This window comes from Ascaphus truei, unplaced genomic scaffold (assembly GCF_040206685.1).
Source record: "Ascaphus truei isolate aAscTru1 unplaced genomic scaffold, aAscTru1.hap1 HAP1_SCAFFOLD_1406, whole genome shotgun sequence".
NCBI lineage: Eukaryota > Metazoa > Chordata > Amphibia > Anura > Ascaphidae > Ascaphus > Ascaphus truei.
Genome location: NW_027454287.1, coordinates 24,371 through 41,032, shown reverse-complemented (window position 1 = coordinate 41,032; position 16,662 = coordinate 24,371). Strand labels below are relative to the sequence as shown.

Below are 16,662 nucleotides of genomic sequence, written 5' to 3'. Positions count from 1 at the left end.
TCGTCAATAAACTAACTTATTAATGCCGTTTATTTTCCTTCCGGAGAAGCGAGTAACGCCGCGCCAATGCAGTCTTCAAATAACGAACGCGTCCCTTTGCGTCACAAATGAGAAGCGAGGAAAAAAAAAAAGGTATGCCATATTCTATCCAAATAAAAGGAAGTGTTATCCTCGGCGACATCTCAAATCCTCTTTCCTACCCCCCTTCCCCCCCCACCCCCGCCCCCTCAAAGGTTAACAGCAGGAACTACGGTGGTATTCCCCGTTAGCAGAGTACCCCCACAATCATTACGCGTTACTGAAATGAGAAGCGGTTACAGAAATGAATCCCCGTCCCCTTACGGAGAAGTAAGTTCAGAAACAAAAAGTGTACTAAACGTTACAGGTGCAGAGGAGTTTAATCAAATTAATTACCGGAGAAATGTCGCTCATGCGCGATCTGAGCAGGAGCAGCCAGGCGAGTGAAAATCACGCATGCGCAGTTGACGCTCGCCCAAGGGGGGGGGATCCAAAAACCGGGACGGCACCCCGAAAAAGTCGTGACATCTGGTCACCCTACCTTTAGGAAATCTGGCCCCCCCCCGAAGTGAGCTCAGCATTTTTAATTTTTTTTGTAGCGTCCCCCGGCTTTTAAAAACTTTTTTTATCCTGGAAGTTTGCAGCCGGGCGCCCCTTTAAATACACAACCACCCCACGCCAACATGTCATTAGCCAAACTGGGGGCCCCGCCCCCTGCGTTTACCCAGCCGGGAAGCAAAAAAACCCGTCCATTTCGCACCAATAGCTACCAGAAATGAGTACAAGTAAAGGGAGAACCCCCCCCGCCCACCACACGTACCCCAAACGATGAGGTGAGAGACGCGCCAGCTACATTTACTCAGCGTGCGGTGGCGAGGGATAATTTTAGGAAGGGGTTAAAGGCGTCCGGCCTGCAGCAGATACACATGTATCCAGGTGCAATGAAGGGGAAGGTGGTCCTTACGAAACCGTCCACATGTGAGACGCGTGCACGCGAGGCCTGAAACCTTCAAGCACAAATCAGTCCCCCCCCTCCGCCCCCCGCGCGCTCTCTCCTGGCGCGGGGGAAATCCCGCAGCCCCCTCAAACCGGTCAGGTCACTACTGTATGTCCAGAGAGGTTTCCAAGACACCAGTGAGGTTACTATAGGGGATATAGGTTCAGTAACCGACAAAGTGCTCTGGCGGAGAGATAGCCCTCGATTATATAGTGGGTGTGTGTGCGTGCGCGCTTGTCACCCCGAGCCATCTGTGAACCGAGAGGGGGAGGCGTAGGCGCGGCCGCGACGTCTCGAGGCTGGTTCGCCCTCGTTGGCTGAACCGGCTCCCGTGACGCCACAAAAATCCCGTTTTTCTGGCGGGCGGACGCTCTTCATCGCACGCTCGCGCGCTCGCACGCACTATAGCCGGCCCCTGTAGAGCTGCTGCATTGTGTCGACGCCACGCTCACCGTCGCTCGCACTATGGACGCAGCCTTGGACGCGGGAGGAAACGCGCGCCCGTCAGCCACAGAAATAAATCGCACCGGGGTGAGGGAAGTATCATTTATGGGTTAATATGAAGGCTTTGTAGCCACAGCACAAATAACAGCGCACAGCACCGGCACACTATCCTCCCGCCGGGCAATAAATATAAATAAATATATATATATATATATATACACAAGTAAAAGAATAAATACAAAATCAAACAGCGGTGCCGGTGAAATGTCACCGTGAGCGGGTCCTGCGGCCTCAAACTAAGTGACACCAGGATATCCCCCGGGGGGGGGGGGGGGGGGGGTCTCCACGGGTCTCCCCCCCCCCCCCCCCCACCCAAGACCGTCCCGCCAGTTACTGTCACTGACGTGTGTCCGAGACGTGTCGCTGCTTCCACTCCTTGGCACGGCCGGTCCCATTGGGGGGGGACGGGGGACGCCAGCAACGGCGTTTTCCAGCGCGTCGGTGGTGGGTGGGTTTCCGGCGCGGGGGGGGGGCGGTCAGAAAGAAGGCAGGCTCAGGGTGAGGTACAGGATCTCCTTGTGGAAGTTGGCCTGGGTGTTGACCAGATGAAACAGGTTCAGGAAGCTGCTGTCTTCCTCGTCCCGCTGCCCTGCACGGCGACATAAAGCAGGAGAGGGTCACGGGCGCTTTTTTCTGGCCGGGGAGACGCAGGTTGCGGGCCGGGCGACAGGTAGGGAAGGGCGGCGGCGCGTTGCAAAGCGTGCGCGGGACACAGGGGGCCCTTTCAACACCCCCTAACACCACACCCCTGCTGCTTCGAAGCGTCACGGCCTCTCTCCGCGTTGGTCGGCAGCTGTTTAACATGCAGTTATGGAACTGCGGCGAAACCCCACCTCCCCCCCCCACCCCACCCCCCCCCGAGGGAAAAGGATCTCACCAGGTATTGAAATTTTTTTTAATAGAAAAAATAGTTTATTGCGCGCTAAAAAAAACCCCCGACAGAACAGAGAAAAACATCTCCCGCGCCAAACAGGCGCTTTCTCCCGCGCCAAACAGGCGCTTTCTCCCGTTAACCCCATTAACCCCGGCTGCGTTCCTTTTCCTCGGGGTTCGCGTCCGCTTCCGACCCCCCCCCCTTTTTTTCTTCTTCCCGGCATCTTTACGTGATTGGAGAGACGCCTACGGGGTTGGGGGGGGGGGTCTGCGGATCCGCTGGCAGAACCGGGACGGATCGAGCGGTCGCAGCCAGCAGGCGAGGGAGCGGTGAACGGCCAGCAGGACAAGCAGCGCCCCCCCCCCCCCCCCCCCCCCACCGATTTTCCCATCGCGAGGTGCAGGTTACGTTACCCCGGCTCGGGTGGGGTAGGGAGATATCTTTGCTCTTTACAGACTCGCTGGGTAGGCCGTTCATATAACCTTCCCCTGGATCAATAAGTCAGTATAGATAAAGGATAAAGTATCTGTCGTCTGAATTTAGCATAGGTTGTACCTGATGGACGTACGTCTTTTTTCAACCTCATCTACTATGTAACTATATATATATATATAACTATGTAACTATATATATATATAACTATGTAACTATATATATATATGTAACTATGTAACCCTTTATGTCCTCTCTTTTCTCCTCTAAAACGCCATGACGCTGTTGGACCCCGCACTGGACGTGTCTGCGTTATTTTCACGCTACACCCCGTTAATGTTGATATACCGGAGACGCGTTGCAGTGCCCTTCCTGGAGCTTATACTCGGCGTCTTTTCCCGCGTTACCATACCGCTGCCGGGGAAACTACCCGTAACACCGCCATGAACCCCAAACACGCTCTATAAAAAAAAGGAGCAAAAGGATCCCCACGATGCCCCCCCCCCCCATAAAACCCCCCCGGGGTCTCCGGAGCTAAACCGCGTCGGTCTCAGCTCTTGCGTCCTGAGATGCTTATCTCCGTAGGGGGGGGGGGGAAGCCGGCTCCGGCTGGTTTAAACGCCCTGGTCACGCAGGCCCGGAGGAAGCCGCAAAGGGGATGGCGTTACGGCTTCCTGTTGCTTTAAAGCCGCCATTTCCACGGCCACACACAGGCCAGCCGGAGCTGCTGCCGGAGCTGCTGCCGGCAACCCCCCCCCCACCCCCCCTTTACGGAGGTTAAGTGTCGCGGGAAGCGTCCCAGAGCTGAGATGAACGCGGCTCCGCTCCGGAGCAACCCGCTTATAACCGTAAAAAAGGAGACCGCAAGGAGCGAAAAGCAGTAGCGCCGGCGAGCGCGGTGGGAAAACGGCGGCCGCCGGCGGGTGGGACTCACCGGACATGACGGACTGCAGCATGTCCATGATGATGCGGGCGAAGGCGTTCTCCACGCTCTGCAGGAAGTTGCTGCGCTCCAGCGGCGATCCGAACACCTTGCACACTTTCTGCATCATCTTCACCGCCCAGTCCATGCAGTACAAGTCCTTCTCGCACACCTGGCGGGCACAGCGGGGCGCAGTGTGATAACGGCGGCTATACACAGCGGGGCGCAGTGTGATAACGGCGGATATTCACACCGGGGCGCAGTGTGATAACGGCGGATATTCACAGCGGGGCGCAGTGTGATAACGGCGGATATTCACACCGGGACGCAGTGTGATAACGGCGGATATTCACACCGGGACGCAGTGTGATAACGGCGGCTATACACAGCGGGGCGCAGTGTGATAACGGCGGCTATACACAGCGGGGCGCAGTGTGATAACGGCGGATATTCACAGCGGGACGCAGTGTGATAACGGCGGATATTCACACCGGGGCGCAGTGTGATAACGGCGGATATTCACAGCGGGGCGCAGTGTGATAACGGCGGCTATACACAGCGGGGCGCAGTGTGATAACGGCGGCTATACACACCGGGACGCAGTGTGATAACGGCGGATATTCACAGCGGGGCGCAGTGTGATAACGGCGGCTATTCACACCGGGGCGCAGTGTGATAACGGCGGATATTCACACCGGGGCGCAGTGTGATAACGGCGGCTATTCACAGCGGGGCGCAGTGTAATAACGGCGGCTATTCACACCGGGACGCAGTGTGATAACGGCGGATATTCACAGCGGGGCACAGTGTGATAACGGCGGATATTCACACCGGGACGCAGTGTGATAACGGCGGATATTCACACCGGGACGCAGTGTAATAACGGCGGATATTCACACCGGGGCGCAGTGTGATAACGGCGGCTATTCACAGCGGGGCGCAGTGTGATAACGGCGGCTATACACAGCGGGGCGCAGTGTGATAACGGCGGATATTCACAGCGGGGCGCAGTGTGATAACGGCGGATATTCACACCGGGGCGCAGTGTGATAACGGCGGATATTCACACCGGGGCGCAGTGTGATAACGGCGGATATTCACACCGGGACGCAGTGTGATAACGGCGGATATTCACACCGGGACGCAGTGTAATAACGGCGGCTATTCACACCGGGACGCAGTGTAATAACGGCGGATATTCACACCGGGGCGCAGTGTGATAACGGCGGCTATTCACAGCGGGGCGCAGTGTGATAACGGCGGATATTCACACCGGGGCGCAGTGTGATAACGGCGGATATTCACACCGGGGCGCAGTGTGATAACGGCGGATATTCACACCGGGGCGCAGTGTGATAACGGCGGATATTCACACCGGGACGCAGTGTGATAACGGCGGATATTCACACCGGGACGCAGTGTGATAACGGCGGATATTCACACCGGGACGCAGAGTGATAACGGCGGATATTCACACCGGGACGCAGTGTGATAACGGCGGATATTCACACCGGGACGCAGTGTGATAACGGCGGATATTCACACCGGGGCGCAGTGTGATAACGGCGGATATTCACACCGGGACGCAGTGTAATAACGGCGGCTATTCACACCGGGACGCAGTGTAATAACGGCGGATATTCACACCGGGGCGCAGTGTGATAACGGCGGCTATACACAGCGGGGCGCAGTGTGATAACGGCGGATATTCACACCGGGACGCAGTGTGATAACGGCGGATATTCACACCGGGACGCAGTGTGATAACGGCGGATATTCACACCGGGACGCAGTGTGATAACGGCGGATATTCACACCGGGACGCAGTGTGATAACGGCGGATATTCACACCGGGACGCAGTGTGATAACGGCGGATATTCACAGCGGGGCGCAGTGTGATAACGGCGGATATTCACACCAGGGCGCAGTGTGATAACGGCGGCTATTCACACCGGGACACAGTGTGATAACGGCGGCTATTCACACCGGGACGCAGTGTGATAACGGCGGCTATTCACACCGGGACACAGTGTGATAACGGCGGCTATTCACACCGGGGCGCAGTGTGATAACGGCGGCTATTCACACCGGGACGCAGTGTGATAACGGCGGCTATTCACACCGGGACGCAGTGTAATAACGGCGGCTATACACAGCGGGGCGCAGTGTGATAACGGCGGATATTCACAGCGGGGCGCAGTGTGATAACGGCGGATATTCACACCGGGGCGCAGTGTGATAACGGCGGATATTCACACCGGGACGCAGTGTGATAACGGCGGATATTCACACCGGGACGAAGTGTAATAACGGCGGCTATTCACACCGGGACGCAGTGTAATAACGGCGGATATTCACACCGGGGCGCAGTGTGATAACGGCGGCTATTCACAGCGGGGCGCAGTGTGATAACGGCGGATATTCACACCGGGGCGCAGTGTGATAACGGCGGATATTCACACCGGGGCGCAGTGTGATAACGGCGGATATTCACACCGGGGCGCAGTGTGATAACGGCGGATATTCACACCGGGACGCAGTGTGATAACGGCGGATATTCACACCGGGACGCAGTGTAATAACGGCGGCTATTCACACCGGGACGCAGTGTAATAACGGCGGATATTCACACCGGGGCGCAGTGTGATAACGGCGGCTATACACAGCGGGGCGCAGTGTGATAACGGCGGCTATTCACACCGGGACGCAGTGTGATAACGGCGGATATTCACACCGGGACGCAGTGTAATAACGGCGGCTATTCACACCGGGACGCAGTGTAATAACGGCGGATATTCACACCGGGGCGCAGTGTGATAACGGCGGCTATTCACAGCGGGGCGCAGTGTGATAACGGCGGATATTCACACCGGGGCGCAGTGTGATAACGGCGGATATTCACACCGGGGCGCAGTGTGATAACGGCGGATATTCACACCGGGACGCAGTGTGATAACGGCGGCTATTCACACCGGGACGCAGTGTAATAACGGCGGCTATACACAGCGGGGCGCAGTGTGATAACGGCGGATATTCACAGCGGGGCGCAGTGTGATAACGGCGGATATTCACACCGGGGCGCAGTGTGATAACGGCGGATATTCACACCGGGACGCAGTGTGATAACGGCGGATATTCACACCGGGACGCAGTGTAATAACGGCGGCTATTCACACCGGGACGCAGTGTAATAACGGCGGATATTCACACCGGGGCGCAGTGTGATAACGGCGGCTATTCACAGCGGGGCGCAGTGTGATAACGGCGGATATTCACACCGGGGCGCAGTGTGATAACGGCGGATATTCACACCGGGGCGCAGTGTGATAACGGCGGATATTCACACCGGGGCGCAGTGTGATAACGGCGGATATTCACACCGGGACGCAGTGTGATAACGGCGGATATTCACACCGGGACGCAGTGTAATAACGGCGGCTATTCACACCGGGACGCAGTGTAATAACGGCGGATATTCACACCGGGGCGCAGTGTGATAACGGCGGCTATACACAGCGGGGCGCAGTGTGATAACGGCGGCTATTCACACCGGGACGCAGTGTGATAACGGCGGATATTCACACCGGGACGCAGTGTGATAACGGCGGATATTCACACCGGGACGCAGTGTGATAACGGCGGATATTCACACCGGGACGCAGTGTGATAACGGCGGATATTCACAGCGGGGCGCAGTGTGATAACGGCGGATATTCACACCAGGGCGCAGTGTGATAACGGCGGCTATTCACACCGGGACACAGTGTGATAACGGCGGCTATTCACACCGGGACGCAGTGTGATAACGGCGGCTATTCACACCGGGACGCAGTGTAATAACGGCGGATATTCACACCGGGACGCAGTGTGATAACGGCGGATATTCACACCGGGGCGCAGTGTGATAACGGCGGCTATACACAGCGGGGCGCAGTGTGATAACGGCGGCTATTCACACCGGGACGCAGTGTGATAACGGCGGATATTCACACCGGGGCGCAGTGTGATAACGGCGGATATTCACACCGGGACGCAGTGTGATAACGGCGGCTATTCACACCGGGACGCAGTGTGATAACGGCGGATATTCACACCGGGGCGCAGTGTGATAACGGCGGATATTCACACCGGGGCGCAGTGTGATAACGGCGGATATTCACACCGGGGCGCAGTGTGATAACGGCGGATATTCACACCGGGGCGCAGTGTGATAACGGCGGCTATTCACAGCGGGGCGCAGTGTGATAACGGCGGATATTCACACCGGGACGCAGTGTGATAACGGCGGCTATTCACAGCGGGGCACAGTGTGATAACGGCGGATATTCACACCGGGACGCAGTGTGATAACGGCGGATATTCACACCGGGACGCAGTGTAATAACGGCGGCTATTCACACCGGGGCGCAGTGTGATAACGGCGGATATTCACACCGGGGCGCAGTGTGATAACGGCGGATATTCACACCGGGGCGCAGTGTGATAACGGCGGATATTCACACCGGGACGCAGTGTGATAACGGCGGATATTCACACCGGGACGCAGTGTAATAACGGCGGCTATTCACACCGGGACGCAGTGTAATAACGGCGGATATTCACACCGGGGCGCAGTGTGATAACGGCGGCTATACACAGCGGGGCGCAGTGTGATAACGGCGGCTATTCACACCGGGACGCAGTGTGATAACGGCGGATATTCACACCGGGACGCAGTGTGATAACGGCGGATATTCACACCGGGACGCAGTGTGATAACGGCGGATATTCACACCGGGACGCAGTGTGATAACGGCGGATATTCACAGCGGGGCGCAGTGTGATAACGGCGGATATTTACACCAGGGCGCAGTGTGATAACGGCGGCTATTCACACCGGGACACAGTGTGATAACGGCGGCTATTCACACCGGGACGCAGTGTGATAACGGCGGCTATTCACACCGGGACGCAGTGTAATAACGGCGGCTATACACAGCGGGGCGCAGTGTGATAACGGCGGATATTCACAGCGGGGCGCAGTGTGATAACGGCGGATATTCACACCGGGGCGCAGTGTGATAACGGCGGATATTCACACCGGGACGCAGTGTGATAACGGCGGATATTCACACCGGGACGCAGTGTAATAACGGCGGCTATTCACACCGGGACGCAGTGTAATAACGGCGGATATTCACACCGGGACGCAGTGTAATAACGGCGGATATTCACACCGGGACGCAGTGTGATAACGGCGGATATTCACACCGGGGCGCAGTGTGATAACGGCGGCTATTCACAGCGGGGCGCAGTGTGATAACGGCGGATATTCACACCGGGGCGCAGTGTGATAACGGCGGATATTCACACCGGGGCGCAGTGTGATAACGGCGGATATTCACACCGGGGCGCAGTGTGATAACGGCGGATATTCACACCGGGACGCAGTGTGATAACGGCGGATATTCACACCGGGAAGCAGTGTAATAACGGCGGCTATTCACACCGGGACGCAGTGTAATAACGGCGGATATTCACACCGGGGCGCAGTGTGATAACGGCGGCTATACACAGCGGGGCGCAGTGTGATAACGGCGGCTATTCACACCGGGACGCAGTGTGATAACGGCGGATATTCACACCGGGACGCAGTGTGATAACGGCGGATATTCACACCGGGACGCAGTGTGATAACGGCGGATATTCACACCGGGACGCAGTGTGATAACGGCGGATATTCACAGCGGGGCGCAGTGTGATAACGGCGGATATTCACACCAGGGCGCAGTGTGATAACGGCGGCTATTCACACCGGGACACAGTGTGATAACGGCGGCTATTCACACCGGGACGCAGTGTGATAACGGCGGCTATTCACACCGGGACGCAGTGTAATAACGGCGGATATTCACACCGGGACGCAGTGTGATAACGGCGGATATTCACACCGGGGCGCAGTGTGATAACGGCGGCTATTCACACCGGGACGCAGTGTGATAACGGCGGATATTCACACCGGGGCGCAGTGTGATAACGGCGGATATTCACACCGGGACGCAGTGTGATAACGGCGGCTATTCACACCGGGACGCAGTGTGATAACGGCGGATATTCACACCGGGGCGCAGTGTGATAACGGCGGATATTCACACCGGGGCGCAGTGTGATAACGGCGGATATTCACACCGGGGCGCAGTGTGATAACGGCGGATATTCACACCGGGACGCAGTGTGATAACGGCGGATATTCACACCGGGACGCAGTGTAATAACGGCGGCTATTCACACCGGGACGCAGTGTAATAACGGCGGCTATTCACACCGGGACGCAGTGTAATAACGGCGGATATTCACACCGGGGCGCAGTGTGATAACGGCGGCTATTCACACCGGGGCGCAGTGTAATAACGGCGGATATTCACACCGGGGCGCAGTGTAATAACGGCGGATATTCACACCGGGACGCAGTGTGATAACGGCGGCTATTCACACCGGGACGCAGTGCGATAACGGCGGATATTCACACCGGGACGCAGTGTAATAACGGCGGCTATTCACACCGGGGCGCAGTGTGATAACGGCGGCTATTCACACCGGGACGCAGTGCGATAACGGCGGATACTCACACCGGGACGCAGTGTGATAACGGCGGCTATTCACACCGGGACGCAGTGCGATAACGGCGGCTATTAACACCGGGACGCAGTGCGATAACGGCGGCTATTCACACCGGGACGCAGTGTGATAACGGCGGATATTCACACCGGGACGCAGTGTGATAACGGCGGATATTCACACCGGGGCGCAGTGTGATAACGGCGGATATTCACACCGGGACGCAGTGTGATAACGGCGGATATTCACACCGGGACGCAGTGTGATAACGGCGGATATTCACACCGGGACGCAGTGTGATAACGGCGGATATTCACACCAGGGCGCAGTGTGATAACGGCGGATATTCACACCGGGGCGCAGTGTGATAACGGCGGATATTCACACCGGGACGCAGTGTGATAACGGCGGCTATTCACACCGGGACGCAGTGCGATAACGGCGGATACTCACACCGGGACGCAGTGTGATAACGGCGGATATTCACCCCGGAGCGCAGTGTGATAACGGCGGCTATTCACACCGGGACGCAGTGCGATAACGGCGGCTATTCACACCGGGACGCAGTGCGATAACGGCGGCTATTCACACCGGGACGCAGAGTGATAACGGCGGATATTCACACCGGGACGCAGTGTGATAACGGCGGATATTCACACCGGGGCGCAGTGTAATAACGGCGGATATTCACACCGGGGCGCAGTGTGATAACGGCGGCTATTAACACCGGGACGCAGTGTGATAACGGCGGATATTCACACCGGGGCGCAGTGTGATAACGGCGGATATTCACACCGGGACGCAGTGTAATAACGGCGGATATTCACACCGGGACGCAGTGTGATAACGGCGGCTATTCACACCGGGACGCAGTGTGATAACGGCGGCTATTCACACCGGGACGCAGCGTGATAACGGCGGATATTCACACCGGGACGCAGCGTAATAACGGCGGATATTCACACCGGGACGCAGTGTGATAACGGCGGCTATTCACACCGGGACGCAGTGTGATAACGGCGGCTATTCACACCGGGACGCAGTGTAATAACGGCGGATATTCACACCGGGACGCAGTGTGATAACGGCGGATATTCACACCGGGACGCAGTGTGATAACGGCGGATATTCACACCGGGACGCAGTGTGATAACGGCGGATATTCACACCGGGACGCAGTGTGATAACGGCGGCTATTCACACCGGGACGCAGTGTAATAACGGCGGATATTCACACCGGGACGCAGTGTAATAACGGCGGATATTCACACCAGGGCGCAGTGTGATAACGGCGGATATTCACACCGGGGCGCAGTGTGATAACGGCGGATATTCACACCGGGACGCAGTGCGATAACGGCAGCTATTCACACCGGGACGCAGTGTGATAACGGCGGATATTCACACCGGGACGCAGTGTGATAACGGCGGATATTCACACCGGGGCGCAGTGTGATAACGGCGGATATTCACACCGGGGCGCAGTGTGATAACGGCGGATATTCACACCGGGACGCAGAGTGATAACGGCGGATATTCACACCGGGACGCAGAGTGATAACGGCGGCTATTCACACCGGGACGCAGTGTAATAACGGCGGATATTCACACCGGGGCGCAGTGTGATAACGGCGGATATTCACACCGGGGCGCAGTGTGATAACGGCGGATATTCACACCGGGGCGCAGTGTGATAACGGCGGATATTCACACCGGGACGCAGTGTGATAACGGCGGATATTCACACCGGGGCGCAGTGTGATAACGGCGGATATTCACACCGGGACGCAGTGTGATAACGGCGGATATTCACACCGGGACGCAGTGTGATAACGGCGGCTATTCACACCGGGACGCAGTGTGATAACGGCGGCTATTCACACCGGGACGCAGTGTGATAACGGCGGCTATTCACACCGGGACGCAGTGTGATAACGGCGGATATTCACACCGGGACGCAGTGTAATAACGGCGGCTATTCACACCGGGAAAGGGGAGAGCAGAGGGAAGGGGGCAGGGAGCGGAGGGGGGGCAGTGGGTGGATGACTGGGAGAGGAGGGGGGAGAGGGCAGGGTGACAGGGAGAGCACGGGGAAGTGACAGGGTGACAGGGAGAGGAGGGGGGGGGAGAGGGTGACAGAGAGAGCACGGGGAAGGGACAGGGTGACGGGGAGAGCACGGGGAAGGGACAGGGTGACAGGGAGAGGAGGGGGGGGGTGAGGGTGACAGGGAGAGCACGGGGAAGGGACAGGGTGACAGGGAGAGCACGGGGAAGGGACAGGGTGAGCACGGGGAAGGGACAGGGTGACGGGGAGAGCACGGGGAAGGGACAGGGTGACAGGGAGAGCACGGGGAAGGGACAGGGTGACAGGGAGAGCACGGGGAAGGGACAGGGTGACAGGGAGAGCACGGGAAGGGACAGGGTGACAGGGAGAGCACGGGGAAGAGACAGGGTGACAGGGAGAGCACGGGGAAGGGACAGGGTGACGGGGAGAGCACGGGAAGGGACAGGGTGACAGGGAGAGCACGGGGAAGAGACAGGGTGACAGGGAGAGCACGGGGAAGGGACAGGGTGACAGGGAGAGGAGGGGGGGGGTGAGGGTGACAGGGAGAGCACGGGGAAGGGACAGGGTGACAGGGAGAGCACGGGGAAGGGACAGGGTGACGGGGAGAGCACGGGGAAGAGACAGGGTGACAGGGAGAGCACGGGGAAGGGACAGGGTGACAGGGAGAGGAGGGGGGGGGGTGAGGGTGACAGGGAGAGCACGGGGAAGGGACAGGGTGACAGGGAGAGCACGGGGAAGGGACAGGGTGACAGGGAGAGGAGGGGGGGGGTGAGGGTGACAGGGAGAGCACGGGGAAGGGACAGGGTGACAGGGAGAGCACGGGGAAGGGACAGGGTGACGGGGAGAGCACAGGGAAGGGACAGGGTGACGGGGAGAGCACGGGGAAGGGACAGGGTGACGGGGAGAGCACGGGGAAGGGACAGGGTGACAGGGAGAGCACGGGGAAGGGACAGGGTGACGGGGAGAGCACGGGGAAGGGACAGGGTGACGGGGAGAGCACAGGGAAGGGACAGGGTGACAGGGAGAGCACGGGGAAGGGACAGGGTGACAGGGAGAGGAGGGGGGGGGGTGAGGGTGACAGGGAGAGCACGGGGAAGGGACAGGGTGACAGGGAGAGCACGGGGAAGGGACAGGGTGACGGGGAGAGGAGGGGGGGGAGAGGGTGACAGGGAGAGCACGGGGAAAGGGACAGGGTGACGGGGAGAGCACGGGGAAGAGACAGGGTGACAGGGAGAGCACGGGGAAGGGACAGGGTGACAGGGAGAGGAGGGGGGGGGGTGAGGGTGACAGGGAGAGCACGGGGAAGGGACAGGGTGACAGGGAGAGCACGGGGAAGGGACAGGGTGACAGGGAGAGCACGGGGAAGGGACAGGGTGACGGGGAGAGCACGGGGAAGGGACAGGGTGACGGGGAGAGCACGGGGAAGGGACAGGGTGACGGGGAGAGCACGGGGAAGGGACAGGGTGACGGGGAGAGCACAGGGAAGGGACAGGGTGACGGGGAGAGCACGGGGAAGGGACAGGGTGACAGGGAGAGCACGGGGAAGGGACAGGGTGACAGGGAGAGGAGGGGGGGGGTGAGGGTGACAGGGAGAGCACGGGGAAGGGACAGGGTGACAGGGAGAGCACGGGGAAGGGACAGGGTGACGGGGAGAGGAGGGGGGGGAGAGGGTGACAGGGAGAGCACGGGGAAAGGGACAGGGTGACAGGGAGAGCACGGGGAAGGGACAGGGTGACAGGGAGAGGAGGGGGGGGGTGAGGGTGACAGGGAGAGCACGGGGAAGGGACAGGGTGACAGGGAGAGCACGGGGAAGGGACAGGGTGACGGGGAGAGCACAGGGAAGGGACAGGGTGACGGGGAGAGCACGGGGAAGGGACAGGGTGACGGGGAGAGCACGGGGAAGGGACAGGGTGACAGGGAGAGCACGGGGAAGGGACAGGGTGACGGGGAGAGCACGGGGAAGGGACAGGGTGACGGGGAGAGCACAGGGAAGGGACAGGGTGACAGGGAGAGCACGGGGAAGGGACAGGGTGACAGGGAGAGGAGGGGGGGGGTGAGGGTGACAGGGAGAGCACGGGGAAGGGACAGGGTGACAGGGAGAGCACGGGGAAGGGACAGGGTGACGGGGAGAGGAGGGGGGGGAGAGGGTGACAGGGAGAGCACGGGGAAAGGGACAGGGTGACGGGGAGAGCACGGGGAAGAGACAGGGTGACAGGGAGAGCACGGGGAAGGGACAGGGTGACAGGGAGAGGAGGGGGGGGGGTGAGGGTGACAGGGAGAGCACGGGGAAGGGACAGGGTGACAGGGAGAGCACGGGGAAGGGACAGGGTGACAGGGAGAGCACGGGGAAGGGACAGGGTGACGGGGAGAGCACGGGGAAGGGACAGGGTGACGGGGAGAGCACGGGGAAGGGACAGGGTGACGGGGAGAGCACGGGGAAGGGACAGGGTGACGGGGAGAGCACAGGGAAGGGACAGGGTGACGGGGAGAGCACGGGGAAGGGACAGGGTGACGGGGAGAGCACGGGGAAGGGACAGGGTGACGGGGAGAGCACGGGGAAGGGACAGGGTGACAGGGTGAGCACGGGGAAGGGACAGGGTGACGGGGAGAACACGGGGAAGGGACAGGGTGACAGGGAGAGCACGGGGAAGGGACAGGGTGACAGGGAGAGCACGGGGAAGGGACAGGGTGACAGGGAGAGCACGGGAAGGGACAGGGTGACAGGGAGAGCACGGGGAAGGGACAGGGTGACAGGGAGAGCACGGGGAAGGGACAGGGTGACAGGGAGAGCACAGGGAAGGGACAGGGTGACGGGGAGAGCACGGGGAAGGGACAGGGTGACAGGGAGAGCACGGGGAAGTGACAGGGTGACAGGGAGAGCACGGGGAAGGGACAGGGTGACAGGGAGAGCACGGGGAAGAGACAGGGTGACAGGGAGAGCACGGGGAAGGGACAGGGTGACAGGGAGAGGAGGGGGGGGGTGAGGGTGACAGGGAGAGCACGGGGAAGGGACAGGGTGACAGGGAGAGCACGGGGAAGGGACAGGGTGACAGGGAGAGCACAGGGAAGGGACAGGGTGACAGGGAGAGCACGGGGAAGGGACAGGGAGAGCACGGGGAAGGGACAGGGTGACAGGGAGAGCACGGGGAAGAGACAGGGTGACAGGGAGAGCACGGGGAAGGGACAGGGTGACAGGGAGAGCACGGGGAAGGGACAGGGTGACAGGGAGAGCACGGGGAAGGGACAGGGTGACAGGGAGAGCACGGGGAAGGGACAGGGTGACAGGGAGAGCACAGGGAAGGGACAGGGTGACAGGGAGAGCACGGGGAAGGGACAGGGAGAGCACGGGGAAGGGACAGGGTGACGGGGAGAGCACGGGGAAGGGACAGGGTGACAGGGAGAGCACGGGGAAGGGACAGGGTGACAGGGAGAGCACGGGGAAGGGACAGGGTGACGGGGAGAGCACGGGGAAGGGACAGGGTGACAGGGAGAGCACGGGGAAGGGACAGGGTGACAGGGAGAGCACGGGGAAGGGACAGGGTGACAGGGTGAGCACGGGGAAGGGACAGGGTGACGGGGAGAACACGGGGAAGGGACAGGGTGACAGGGAGAGCACGGGGAAGGGACAGGGTGACAGGGAGAGCACGGGGAAGGGACAGGGTGACGGGGAAGGGACAGGGTGACAGGGAGAGCACGGGGAAGGGACAGGGTGACGGGGAAGGGACAGGGTGACAGGGAGAGCACGGGGAAGGGACAGGGTGACGGGGAAGGGACAGGGTGACAGGGAGAGCACGGGGAAGGGACAGGGTGACGGGGAGAGCACGGGGAAGGGACAGGGTGACAGGGAGAGCACGGGGAAGGGACAGGGTGACAGGGAGAGCACGGGGAAGGGACAGGGTGACAGGGAGAGCACGGGGAAGGGACAGGGTGACGGGGAAGGGACAGGGTGACAGGGAGAGCACGGGAAGGGACAGGGTGACAGGGAGAGCACGGGGAAGGGACAGGGTGACAGGGAGAGCACGGGGAAGGGACAGGGTGACAGGGAGAGCACGGGGAAGGGACAGGGTGACAGGGAGAGCACGGGGAAGGGACAGGGTGACGGGGAAGGGACAGGGTGACGGGGAAGGGACAGGGTGACAGGGAAGGGACAGGGTGACAGGGAAGGGACAGGGTGACAGGGAGAGCACGGGAAGGGACAGGGTGACAGGGAGAGCACGGGGAAGGGACAGGGTGACGGGGAAGGGACAGGGTG

General features: G+C 59.9%; 1 protein-coding gene across 1 annotated transcript in view; it reads right to left on the bottom strand.

Moving 5' to 3' along the window:
* Positions 1 to 1,118: 1,118 nt before the first annotated feature.
* The window catches only part of FBXO47 (F-box protein 47), a gene marked incomplete at its 5' end in the record, with an annotated part of 33,295 nt that continues 17,751 nt past the window's right edge, over positions 1,119 to 16,662 (bottom strand). Inside the window, 2 exon segments of the mRNA XM_075581551.1 lie at positions 1,119 to 2,108; positions 3,760 to 3,919. Of these exon segments, the coding sequence (XP_075437666.1) occupies positions 1,996 to 2,108; positions 3,760 to 3,919 (273 nt within the window).